This window comes from Rhinichthys klamathensis, unplaced genomic scaffold (assembly GCF_029890125.1).
Source record: "Rhinichthys klamathensis goyatoka isolate OS25496 unplaced genomic scaffold, OSU_Roscu_1.1 h1tg000395l_1, whole genome shotgun sequence".
Classification (NCBI taxonomy): Eukaryota; Metazoa; Chordata; class Actinopteri; order Cypriniformes; family Leuciscidae; genus Rhinichthys; species Rhinichthys klamathensis.
This window is the reverse complement of record NW_026606897.1, coordinates 2,778,765-2,792,877: the sequence shown is the minus strand read 5'-3', so window position 1 is coordinate 2,792,877 and position 14,113 is coordinate 2,778,765. Positions and strand designations below refer to the sequence as shown.

Below are 14,113 nucleotides of genomic sequence, written 5' to 3'. Positions count from 1 at the left end.
GTTCCAGCCGTTGTTTTCTAGCTCTTAGTCACAGTTAATAACCTTGGTTCTCAGACGGTTTATGGCACCTCGCTCCAATTCTACAAATGCTCCAGACTAAGACTGGTTTTATGGCCGAGTTGCTGCAGCAACGGGGGGATGTGCCGTAATTAGAGCGAAATTCCATCGAGCCTCAAAGGATGCGCAAACCGTCAGGGTCATCGCGTAAAACAGTCCTTATTATCTTACGGTCACCCAGGCTCGCCCTGGTTTATTAGACTTCCGAGTGGCATAAGCCATATCAGATTTGTGACCCTCTCGCACTGGATCATCGATATATTGATACAGGGAAACTGTAAAATTATGAAGTAACGAGACTTGCTCATGCAAGACAAAAGAACTTTCCTTAGAGTTTAATTCTCAAGAAGGTTTGTCTAGATGTTAGCTATACATGCTTTCAAAACACCAATATAATACGAAGACTTATCTGGATGTTCGACATGGAACAATTTGTTGAAAGGCCATTTGATTCATGGAAACATACACAGCCATGTTTTTTGGGCAGTTCCGTAATGGATACTAGAGGCATTAATAACGGCAAACACTTGATCCTTGAATCAAAGAAAACGCGTGGAGGCAATATAACGCAATATCCATCAAACATTTGATACTGCTCCAGGAAAAAGAGAGAAAACACGAGATATTTCAAGAGACTGATTTATATATAACACTGAAGAGACGTCATAAACATGAGAGATTATTGTGAACATGAATGAGCTCCTGCAACATTGATATATATATTTTTTCACACGTTTTAAAGAAAAGGGTTGAGAAAACACAGAATTAAAATACAATTGAGGTTCGGGGTTTCAGAGGGACTCAAGCAGTGTCCGTGCTGGTTCAGTTATTGCTTTAGCCTTAATGCCTAATGTCTGTTGAAAAATAAATAAGAATTTTGCCTCTTTTTTTTTGGACAATTTTGAACACAAGTGTTAAGTGGCTCGATTTTACTGGAGAATGCGCAGTAAGACGAGTAATATCAAATATACACTTTAAGTTCACACAATTCAAGTAGGCTATAAGAGAATATAGAGCTCATGATGCATTTAGATCACAATAAGCTCATGAAATATGCGTCATTCAATGAGAAAGTTTTTTTTTTCTAATAATGTAGGCCTATAAAACACAAGGAACAGTATTTAACGGTAACACTTTATAATAAGGTTTCACTAGTTTACATGAACTAAGAATACTGCACTTCTACAGCATTTATTAATCTTTGTTAATGTTGATATCAGCATTTACTAATAGCCTACATTATTAAAATCAAATGTTTTTCTTAATGCAATGTGAACTAACATGAACAAACAAGGAACGACTGTATTTTTTATAATTAGCAAAGATTAATAAATAACAAATGTATTGTAACAAATGTATTGTTCATCGTTAATTCGTGTTAGTTAATGCATTAAGTAATGTTAACAAATGAGACCTTATTGTAAAGTGTTACCTATTTAACAGATTGAAATCACCTTCATGTCCACTAGTATCTTGCCCTCCCAAACATTTTTTTCCATATAAACAAATTTCAAGCATATACTTATACTGCTATATGACACATATGTAAAAACTACAGATCTTGGTAAGATAATAATAATAATAATATCAAAAACAAAATCCCTGTAAACTGAATAGTCACTTAACTGAATAAAATGAAACATCATAATAATAGTTTTAAATTCAAACGGAAAAGATTACAGATAATATAAATGAATGTTTATGGATGAAAAAGTCTTTCAGAGGAATAAAGCTCGCATCTCCTCTGGGAGCCGGAATGTTCATCCACGAACTTGAAATTAACCATCTCGCCCTATAAATGATTCCGATCTAAAGCAAAGGGTTCGTGGTGTAATACTGCAAACGGTCTCTGTTTAGTTTTTTCTCTTTCATTCTTCTGTTTTGAAACCATATTTTGACCTGACGGTCGGTGAGGTTGAGCATTCTGGAAAGCTGTAGCCTTTTTTCTTTGTTGATGTAAACACTGAAGAAAAATTCTCTCTCCAGCTCTCTGATCTGATATTTCGTGTAAGGACACCTTTTTTTCCGTGTCTTCTGTCCATCTGCAATATAAAGAAGAAAGACAGTCAATGCCTTTGACCTTTAAATTTAAATAATTGCATAGAAATAATATACAATTTAAATAAATGCTTACAAAAGAGACAACTGAATAGCTTATTAATAGGCTATACACCCAACTGCCGTTCCCCCCACAAAAAAAACTGTTGCGGTTATCTAAATCTGACTGTAATAATTAAACGATAGGCCCCTAAATCAGTAATAACACATTATAGTCTACATTCAGCCCTTAAATTGCTATTTTAATGAAAAATCGAGTTCTACAACTATACACACTCGTGAAGGCTCATTTGATTATAATGGAGGCTTAACATTTCACTTCTTTTCATTCACCACAAAAGTAAAAAAAATAATAATAATAAAAAATAACCACATTAGAAAACTGATAAGATTTGCCTTTTAATATTTAACAGGAACTCAAGTCAGAACAATACCAAACAAAAATGCTCTTTAAATTCCCTGACGTGCAACGTGCAGTCAGAGGCGATAAATAAGCACAGGATATCTATGATCTCTTAAATAACGCTGCATTAACAAATAGCCCGACTGTAATGAAGTCTTGAAAGCATGTTTTCGAAGACTCGAAAGGAAATGGCCTATCATTCACGGCCAATTTCAATTTCGAGCACGTGATCTCGCGTTTATAACAAAGTTTTGTTAGGGTAAATATACAGGGCCCTCTGTAAACCTTATATGCTTATAAAACAGCATATAAAACCTTTAACAACAGCACGTTACATCAGAAACTTTCTCGCGCAACTGCTTGAATACGTACTGCCGCTGCTGCCGCTGAATTTCTCTTCGTTGTTACCGGAAGATGGCTCCGGGCTGCTGGTTTCTTCACACCGCTCTGCCTCCTCTGTTCCCCGGCAACTGTCGCTGCCTGAGTCCGCGGGCGGAGGAGGCGCCTTCCCGGTCGCTCTGTCCACCGGATGCTCGCTCGGCTGGTTTTCCACGTTCCCGTACGCTGTCTCGAAAAACTGGTCAAACGCTTGGGGAAGCACTCCGTTCCTCCCCACGCTGCCATGATACACGTTGGCCGAATGGCTCGTGTTGGAGTGGTAAAGAACCGAGTTATTTTTCGATAGCATGTCCCCCAGAGTTCCAGGATTGGACAGGCAGTCCCTGTGCACCATGTCCTCGGTCGCGTAGCAATGTGGCAGATTGCCCCTGGAGTGCCACTTACTGGACGTGTCAATGGCATAGTCCCTGAAAGACACTTCTCTAACGCTCTGAACTTGTGGCAAACTGGACGTGGAGTATGAGTATGTCATGGGGCATGAAGACGGGGTCTGGGGCAGAAAAGGAGGAAGGCTGGAAAATTCCGTCCCAGACACGTAATAAGTACAGCCGGGCAAATACATGTTAGACCCAACGGGTACCCGCTCATCAAAATCCATCATGACACTTGGTTGGGCACGCCACAACCATAGTACTGCCTCGCATCGTCGTACAGAAGTGCTTCAGCTTCACTGGCTTTGAAGCAGATCCGCCGAGCAGAAATTTTTTGAGACGTGAGCTGACGTGGAGATCCATCTCCATCCATTCCAGAGAGCGCCAGTCATGTGACCAAGGGCAGAAATTGACATGTACCTCTTTGAATATTGTATGCCAACATGTGCAGATGTTCAAGTCGTGGAGTGAGCGATTCTTTCATTGATGAACGTGTGCATGCAGTGGACCACAGTTGGTTATGTTGACACTTTGGATTGCTGGAGAAACCCATCCGCATGCTTAAAGCCAACGCGCCTTACTAAACATTACCATGGCTTCTCATGTTTATGGATTTGTTCTATTAAGTCTCAGACATAATTTCGCTGTAATTCTCTCTCTCGCTGTATTGGCTCTTAAAAATTAAGATGCCAGGAAGGAACAAAAAGGATATTTCGCAGCGATGTGTACAATTTGAATTCGCAAGTGAGGTTCTTGTTAATTGAGAGTTGCATGTAATAAACTAAATCGAACATAATGGTAAGGCTGTGTGGGGGAAATAAAACAGAATTACGTTATGTGTTTCATATATTTGCATTTATTTCACAATAGTCAGTTCAGAACAATTAATATCCTTCGACCAATTCGCGCAAGAATACATTACGCTTTTACTCATTTGAAGCCCTTCTGAGGTTTTACTATATTTGGACATTTAGATGATGTTGAAGCAATACAAGGGAGTTTTTTTTTACAAAAGGTGCCTTTGCATGAGCATGATGATGAGCTAGTATTATTTATAATCAGACTGTTCGAAATAAAGGTTCCAGAAGGGGTTTTCGCAGAGATTCAATAAAAGAACCATTTTTGGTTCCCCAAAGAACTTTTCAGTAAACAGGTCTTAAAAAAACGTTTTTTTTTTTAGTGTGAAGAACATTCTAAAAATACAAAGAGCCTTTTTCCACTATACCTTTTGTGGACTGGAAAGATTACATAGATGTTAAAGGTTCTTCATGGAACAATCAATGCCAATAAAAAACCTTATTTTTAAGATACCTTTAAGATACCTTTATTTTTAAGAGTGCTACATACAATTGCAATTAATTTAGATTGTTTTAGTTTTAATAATATGAGTTTTAATTTTGACTGCAGAATCTGGCTATTTAATTAATTACATAATATGAGTAGTACACGTTCTTGTACAAGTACAAGACTTGTTTTGAGCGCCATTTGGTTCAAACCTATACATAAATTAGCTATATGTTTGTTTGTTTTTTGCCTCTTTATTTAATCATTTTTTTCACATACCCACAGTAGCCTATTTATTCAAAAACACAATTTACAATAAGGGTACATTTGCGTTCTCCTGTGCAGAATTCATGAAGCGTTTTACGCTTGCCAAAAAAATCTTTTAAGGTAGCCTATAGTCTGTGTATAAGGCAAGACAAAGGCAGAATTTGCCCGGGTTGGGCACTAGAGTCATGCAGTGAAGCGGCTTGAAACCACGGTTGAGGCCCATTAAGTTTTAGCTTAAGGCCCCCTAGAATTACTTTGGATTAAACCATGAACAATATCCGAAAATCTCAAAATACATACATTTATGAACAAATAAAATAAAAAGAGAAGCATGTAAAGCGAGTGCATGTGGTCAACAACGAAAATGCGCTCTTTGTGAGATTAGAATGGTTCGCATTTTCCCATATTGTCCACGCTGATTTCGTTGGTAATATAGCTTTTAATGAGTAGCCGAATCTTGTGCTGGGAGGCAACAAAAACTAAAACCAGTCCAAGACAGACGTGGTTTTATGGTGCTTTTGGTATCTTCCTCCAGCCATTGTCAGCTCAGACAAGCCATGGCCGTCGGAGAGTGATCATGAGACGCCACCTACTTGGAATTCGTGAACTTCAATGAGACCTGAAGTCACGGGTAACAGTAGCATATTAAAGGGAGACAACGGCCCCGTGCGTTGTATCGGGTGAGAGTCCTGTTTTTAGCTTCTTCCAGGCTTAAATCCACAAGATCAAATGCACGTGTTCATAAGGTGATCATGCATGTTTCGGTTAGTAATTATAATCTAGCTAGGCTATTTATAGAGTTAAAATAGATGTAGGCCTAGGCCTAGTTAATTCAGTGTAGCGTTGTTGACTAGGCCCACGCCTGGCTCCATATGACTCCACAAATAAATGATTTAATCTTTACATTGCGTTTTGGCTTTTTTGAGAGTTTGTGAGCAAGACCTCAAGGGTGATGGTCACTTCCACATAGTAAGTGGTAGTTTACAAATAGCCCAAACAGCGCCCCGGATGAGGTTTGAGGGTTTCCACGAGTAGGCTATATGCTTGATTGTATTGCACGGAACTTTGGCATTGTATTCAGCATTGTTTTTGACTCACCCGAATTAGGGAAGGAATTAGGCAAATTACCGATAAACTTAACTTTTCGCACTGGATCAAGTTAGCACTTCTTTCTTGAGAGGCACAGTAATTGGTACAGTCCAAGCCAATTTGTCATCACTTCTACTCAGAACAAATAAATTTGTTCTGTGTTCGACTCAATCCACTTTGAAAAGTTGTGGGTTTTGGATTTTTTAACAACCCAAGTCTCCTCTGAAATTGTAAATAGTTCAATGTCGTGTAAAAGCGCGGTAAAGCTCGCGCAAAATCCTATTTGGCAAATGCAGTGAATTTCACAACACTAATTTCAATTCAATGCGTTTAAAGAAATTTAGATTTGGCCATACAAAGCTCTTTAAGTTGGAATAATTAAATTATGTTCTTGTGTTTAATGACGTCTAGACAATTTGAGAATGCGAAGATTATAAATAGAAATGGCACTTTAAATTAATTTAATGCCATATAGTTATAAACCTGCCATTATATAACAAAATAGTTTGTAGCAAGAGTCTATATTTAAAAAAGAATGCATTCGACGAATATAATCTTGCACAATTTGTGATTAAGATTAAAAAAAGAAACGACAATGTCATTTTGATGTGAAAATGAGATTTTACTGTCGGGGTGTCCTTCCGCTTTGGTGCATTTACCGGGTTTGATCGTCTTTTCCCTGCATGTTTTGTCGCAGTGCAGTTGAGGGCCCACTTTTAATATTTACATGGGAATGACGTAAGATAAAGGCTTGAAAATGTATAGGCTAATGCCCTATGTCTTTATACGTTTTTACTCTGTAACCACTTACGATTTGTGTGAATTATAGAAAATAATACCCCCCTGCTTTTGTTTTCTGATTCCCGACACATTGGCTGAAGAAGGTTGGTAACGAGTGAACCTAAACCCAACCTTTGCCTTGCACTTGCTCGGTAAAGTTTGGTGAGTGTCGACGTTGATGTCACGCTGACCTGGGAAAACAAAACAGTTTTACAGGGGACCACATTTATCAGAAGTGCAGACCTGCATAGAAACCAAACAAGTGAAATAAAACTGTGGCTGAAAAATATGTTGATATGAACGGCCTTAATGCGCCCTTCACTGGGAGGAAAATGCGATAAAACGCTTTAAAAAAGTATTAAAATAGCACACTTTCGTCTAATTTATGTTATTGAAACCTATCTAAATATAAATTAGGGAAAAGGCGCGTTTCATAAATTAATGTTATAATTTATAGTTTAGTAAAACAAATTTTATAAAATATTTTAGTTTAGTAAACGCTTTGTTCGTCATCATCATTTTAGTTAAAAAACTAAAATGTTGCGTCTGTAAAGAAAAGTGCACAAATTATGTAACTTTCAAAGCTGAATTACAATTTATAATTTTGTGTGCACCAATTGCTTATGCCTATAAGTCAGACGTATGTATGTATGAGGTGTTTTTCTGAATAATTAATTGATAATAATTAATAAATAAAAAATTATTTGTAAACATTATATTTAGGCTATTTTTATAGCCTATAGGCCTGCAGAAATTAGCCTATTAGACAAGCACCTAATGTTGAAATGTTTTGCATGAGAAATGGAAGAGCTTTGTTGTCGTTGTTGCTTGTTATTTCAGTAAAGTAATGAGACATGCATCTTAACGTGTGTGTTCTGGCATCATCTTATACATTATCCTATATTTGTAAAACGAATATAGCATTCATATCCAAATAGGCCTATATAAACACTAGCCATTTTCTTTCGATAAGCTGAAGTTTATAATATCTATAGCAATGTTATAAACTCAGACAACAGCATCTGAATTCAATTTACACAGACCATCCCCAATTTTGAGAACTACTGGTTTACTGAAATTACATTTCTTTTAGTGCCTTTGGGTGGCAGCACAGTCCAAATTGAAATGCCCTTTGATACACTGAAACGCAAATTGTAAATCCCGTCCATATGTAGGCTTACTTCTCTCCACATTTTCCGTCTGCTCAGACGTTTTTCCAGACCGCCGCTCATAGGCTGCCTTCAGATCCCACAAATAGATCCTGATCATTTATTTGTGACTATTCAGAAGCCTTCATACAGTGATATAGGCTACGAATTACTTGTGCCATAACGACAAAATTGCATAACGAATCTAGAGGTGTTGTTATTTTATGCATTTATAGAATAGAATCAATGATCAATTGTTAATGAAACATATTAACAATGTATCAGCTTATTTGAAATGCAATTGTATCAGCTCTGTAACAATCACAAATAAGTGGATGGTAGTAAAACTATTTCCTATTCTTTAAATAATAATATTTGAAAAAGTTGTGCAGAAATGAACTGCTGCTATACCGTTTTCCATTAAAAACGTTGGCGGTGAAACATTGTTGCACGATGTGACTTAATTAATTTCGAAAATGCAAAGATAAAAAGCCCAGTACACAAAAATAAACTGGATTATTTATTATTGCATTTAATTTCTGGTGTGTGTGTTTGTATTTTATTCTTATTGATGTCTTGGTGGTTTTGGTTTGCATTTAACTTGAGCAATTGCCATATGTACAACGAGAGTTTGTATTTGAAAATGCATTTGTTGGGCAAGTAATCTTAGCCTATGTCTAATAGTTATTTGAAGTTAAAATTATTTGAAAAGACTGTCAGAAATGAATACATTTGAAACGGGAAATGTTATGTCACTAATAATTTTATTCAGTTCACACATTTGATTGGAAATTGTACGTGTGTTTATTTAGGCCTATTTTCTATTTTATTTATTTTAGGTGTAGGCCTAATTCCGTTTTCTCTGGAAGCTGATTTCAACGGAACTTTTTGTTGGTATTTATTATTTACGTATCTATTTATTTATTTGCTTGTTCTTTTTTGGTTTGTTTTAAAATGATGTCTATATAGGCTAACATTGTATGTATAAATATTTGTTTGTTGGAATTCTAGAAGTAGCTACTCAGTTAAAACCTTATTTTGTAATTTTGTTGTGGAAAACAATATGCCTACCTCAGAGTGACTCCAAAGGCTAAATTGGGAGTCTTTTTTTTTTTTTAGCTGTATTTGGCTAAATTGAGCATTGTGTGAAAAAGATTATAGCTATAGGCTACCACCAATATCAGGCATACTCTGTCTTCTGCCTTTCACTCACTTCTTTCTCCTTCAGATTTTTATTTTTGACAATGTTATTCAGATTAAAGTATAGCTTAATTTGCATGGTATAAGAAAAAAACACTCACACACACACACACACACACACACACACACAGTGATATTACCCCAACTTTACCTGTTTTTGGAATCCGAGTCACTGATCTTCAAGTCTTTAAAAAAAAAATTGTTCATAGGTTTTCTGTAGAACCCGGTTCTTGACTAAATTTTAAAGAGCGCTCCCACCATAAAGGTTCTATATATAAGGAGAAATGTCTTAAATGATTGCATAATACTTTAATGTTTAACAGGTTATTTCGATTTTTTTTCTAGTGATAAAAAAATTATGTTTACGAGCTGTTTAATTTATAAAATGTCATTAAAACTAAATTAATTAATTAAAATTAAATCCACTAAAATATACCATGATGGGAACCACTAAAAGGGTATAGCCTATATGAAGCGCCTGACAGAATCTATAGAATTCTGTAGAACCTTTTCTTAAGTGTGTAGAGTCAGATGACTGAAAATACGGAAAAAAATTGTATTATAACTTTTTGGTGCTTTGCTAACTATTAACTCAAACACATAAACCCAGTATTCGTAGATTTCGGATCTCGAATACTTTTATGAGGAACAATGATCCAATTGCAGGAAGTCAAGGCAAATGCATATTTGTGCCACTAGATGGCAGCACTGTTACGCGCATGGAAACGGGTTATTGCAGAACAATTATATATATATACTGTATATATGAAAAAACACTTCTCAGGGATTTGGGGAAAGACAACAATATTACAGCCATTATTCACTCATTCTTATTAGCAACTGATTCTTCTATTTTGCTCATTACTTTCTGGAAATTGAATTAGCTATATAAATAGCTACATTCAAAATAAATAGCCTAGATATAGGCTTCTTGATATAGGCTATGTTATTATGTTTATGCTAAACATTTTGGCAAAAAAGTTGACATTCGGAATAATTATAAAGATACAAATATTGAAATACATCACTTAAAATGGGGAGTTTTATTTGCATAGTGTCTGGAGTAACACATGCGAATTTGTATATTTCGCAGGTGCATGAAAGCGACTTTTTATTTACAAATGTGCGCATGGGGTAAAAAAGAAAGAAAATAAAAGCTCGAAACAGTCTTTGGGTAAATTTAGTGTACAGTTAGCGTAGCATGCATATGCATAGTCTGAAAGGTTCAGTTGTTTTTATGGAAACGTGATGTGTAAAAATAAAAAATACACGAATTGCCATGGTTTTGTCTGTTTACTTCACTGATTTTCGTTCACTGTGTTGAGTTGAATTTACAATCCTCCCACGTGTTTCTGTCAAAGACATAGATTAAAAAGAAAATAAAAAAGCAAGTGGTGAATATGGGTATATTGTTCTTGAGCAGTATCTTCGCTTAAACAATGTCAGTGTATTGGCAAGCTACACATTATTTTCCCTCCTGCGCATCTCCGCATAATCTCGTGACGTGGAACAGATGATGGAATGGATTTCAGAATAAATAATGTTGAAGGTCCTTCCATTTATACCGCTTTGGTATTTCAGTTTTACATTTCCCCCCCAAAGCTTAACTGATGGCCTTGTACTTGTTGACCACTTTCTTCTCTTTCACCCTCCTGTTTTGAAACCAGATGGTCACTTGTCGCTCGGTCAGGTTTGTGTGAGCAGATATCCTTCTTCGTTTGTCCTTAGTGATGAACTTATTTGTGGCATACTCTCGTTCTAGTTCCTTCAATTGAACCTTGGTGTAGGGAACCCGCTTCTTTCTCCCTCGACGCACTGACGCTCCATCGGTACCTGAGACAGTATCTAGGGGTCAGAATCAGATCAAAACCAAAATGAGGTTGCTTGCAAAAACAGTATAAGTGTCACATAATACAGCATATAATAAAAAAAAAACATTGGTATGTGTCTCCAAGGCAGTGCAACCAAAATGCCTCAAGTAAAACATGCACAAATAAAAATAAAAACATAGCCTAAATGAAAAAAAATGTATAATATTGCAATCATGAAAAGTGATGAGAATAACCTATACAAATTGTAGACCATGCATTTGTACTTTTTAGATGAAGAATTTCCAGTAAGCTCCTGTTTTAATTGATTAGAATCTTCTTCCTACAAATATGGACAAACCTACCGTTGGTTTACATTTTTTTAATAAACATTTTAAACCCAGGGGTTGGGTTCGTCCATATTTGACCCAAACATGGGTTGAAACAATCCAGCATTTTAACAGTGTAGGTCACTGTAAAAAAATGTATGATCAAAAAGTTATGACAATATATAGTATTACATTGCGTTAACTCATCAAAATAAGTTAAGCAAATGTAAACTTTTTTATGTTATACGAGATTCAACTCATTTTTAAAGTCAATTTAATGTAATTAATTTGAAATGGCTTAAACATCCAAGTTGATTGTACTTAAAAAAAATTTGAAGGCAGCAACTTTTCCCCCCTCTCACGATAAAGCAGAAGTGCAGCATTTTTACCTTGGATAGACGATTTCCATAAGGTTGTTGACTGATTTTGGTCTTTCGGGCAGTACACCGGACTACTCCACCCGTTCGTGATAGCCCAGGGCTGGTAGGTTTCAACAGGCAGAAGAGACTCGTGTCTCGGTTCCGCAGGGCCGCTCAGGGCAGGTACGACTGGCACGTCGAGATAACTCGGTACAGGCTGGTAAGGGCCAGACGAGTAACCCTGGTAGAAGGCAAATTCCTTAGCACGAGAAGGGAACTCCTCTCCAGAAACAGACGTGTCCATGTATTTTTCCCCATAGGAGGTGGGCTGCGGACAGGACTTGGGCATCCTACACGGGTAGTAGCTGCCGCCAAAATATCCATAGGGCAAAGACGCACTGGGAGAATTCTGCACGGCCGAACACGGACTGCATTGTTTGACAGGTTCTCCCATGCCCGACCCTGGCACCTCACTCGACGAGTATGTGCTCGGGGCCAAAGAAGACGGGTGGGCAATAAGATTCCTGCACTGATTTGCAGCAAAATTGCCTCCTACAAATCCTTCCATGTTTTTGCTCATATCATCCAAGCCGTTGTCATAGAGAAACATCACCGGGTCAATCCAGCGGGAATGGAGGAGTAAAGACGCTGTCATAGCACGCCCTACATGGAGCCTAGCAGCTCTTTTAGAATTCCCCAAGACTGAAAGAGAAGCAGTGGATCGGTGGAGTAACAGATACCCATGCGTCCCGTGTGCGTCAAGATCCAACTATTATTGGACGAGCGGAGGCACGTGACATGCAAAGAGGCTGATAAACGTCTAAACTGGAGATAACGCCGATCTAGCAAGACAAACATACTGCACTGAACTGAAACAAAGTGGAGGGATTTGGTCAAAAATACCTATAAAGATTCTGATGATAAGCTTTATCCTAAAGAGGAAACCAAGTGGCATTCCATTGCGCAACGGCACTGCATTTTACGCACCTTCATATATAACTATTTTAACAGTACGATTATTGCAAATTCGCAAATATCACATTTTCATATGGGCTACTATAAAAATACAGTTAACAGTAATGAAAAAGATAACGCGGATAGCGTACCGTTTAGTTGGTGCGTTTCAGAAACACTCTCTATTTTGTAGTAACATGCCTGCAACTGTTTTGGTTTATTAGGCTATTATTATTATTATTTTAGAATAGCAATCATTTCTTCAGTCTAATTTTGTCTTCCAAAAATATTGATCACGCAAATGAATCAAGGAACAGAAAAAAGTCTTAAAGTGGCTATTTTCTTTCTTTCCTTTTTGCACCGCTACAGGGAACCGTCTCTGTAATGCCATCGACTATTTCGAGCCCATGAAATTGTCAAATAACAAATCACACTTTATGAAAATGACCACCAGTTTATTACTCTATACGGCTAGAAATCCAGCCCACAATTTGGCAAGCCTCGTTTACATATGAGTTACTCACGGCTGGAGGCCAAGGTCAAGTTGAAAGTTGCAGTCTAGCCAGGGCCCTTGTTGTCACTGAAGGCTAGACCGTCTGGCAGGAAACGACCATCTCCGGGTAAATTGTAAACAGGAGCACACAGGTATTACAGTGCTTGTGTTATGATGCCACAGATTCAGCATTAGCGTCTCTTGATCAATGTTTCCATTACAGTTCTGGTTATTTGTTGGCACAGAGGTCTGGCACTGCTGGAATTAAATAGCGAGAAGAGTAAAGAGAGGTAATCAGTCTTCGTATTATAGCCTATTATTGCTATTCACTGTACAAAAAAAGGGGAAAAAAAGAAATTTAAAAAGAGTTGCTGCCTTAATTTTTTAAGTAGCCTACAATCAACATGGATGTTTGTCATTTCAACTTATATGATATTAAATCGACTTAAAATGAGTTGGATCTTATAGCATAAAAAAGTTAAAAATTGAGTTAAAGCAATGTAAAAACATGTTGTCATAACTTATTAATAATATATTTTTTTTACAGTGTTGTTATTATTACACAATTTTTTTGATGCCTTAAATTTGTAAGTACAATCAAATTGGGTGTTTTAAGTCATTTCCACTTAAATTACATTATACTGACTTTAAAAATATGAGTTGTATAATTTATTTAAAAAAAGTTATAAACTTATTTTGAGTTAAAGCAATGTTAAAACTATTTTTACAGCGCTGTTATCATCATAGTAGGAGACTATTATTATAATTACTGTTATGTTATATATTGTTACCTCAATAAAAATGATATAAAAATCCCATAGGATTCATTATCGGTCTTATTTCATTTATTTAAGTCTATTTTCAAATCACTTTTCTTCTTAAATTAGCACACGGTGAGCGACTATGTGAGTTAGACTATGCGAAACAGTCTAAAATTTTAATTTTAAACATGATACATTTTTAAACAGAAATGTGTAAGTTTCTTGTTGCGATTGAATTAATAAACCCCCTTGATTTTGGAACGATCCTTTAAATAGTTAACAAATAGCCTATATTTTCCACCTAATCTCAGAAACTGAGTCGCTTACAATAGCTCACAAACTGTCACTTTCAT

At 36.5% G+C, this 14,113-nt stretch overlaps 2 protein-coding genes across 2 annotated transcripts; both read right to left on the bottom strand.

The window, feature by feature from the left end:
- Positions 1–1,509: 1,509 nt before the first annotated feature.
- Positions 1,510–3,846, bottom strand: hoxa11b (homeobox A11b). Its single transcript, XM_056234457.1, has 2 exons — positions 2,891–3,846; positions 1,510–2,099 (listed from the first exon to the last, which is right to left on the bottom strand). Exons 1-2 carry the CDS (start codon positions 3,516–3,518, stop codon positions 1,867–1,869), a joined length of 861 nt encoding a protein of 286 aa, XP_056090432.1. The 5' UTR covers positions 3,519–3,846; the 3' UTR covers positions 1,510–1,866.
- Positions 3,847–10,070: 6,224 nt separating this feature from the next.
- hoxa13b (homeobox A13b) lies at positions 10,071–12,302 on the bottom strand. The gene is made up of 2 exons (XM_056234412.1): positions 11,583–12,302; positions 10,071–10,901 (listed from the first exon to the last, which is right to left on the bottom strand). The coding sequence occupies exons 1-2, from the start codon at positions 12,205–12,207 to the stop codon at positions 10,660–10,662; spliced, it is 867 nt and encodes a 288-aa protein (XP_056090387.1). The 5' UTR covers positions 12,208–12,302; the 3' UTR covers positions 10,071–10,659.
- Positions 12,303–14,113: the final 1,811 nt, after the last annotated feature.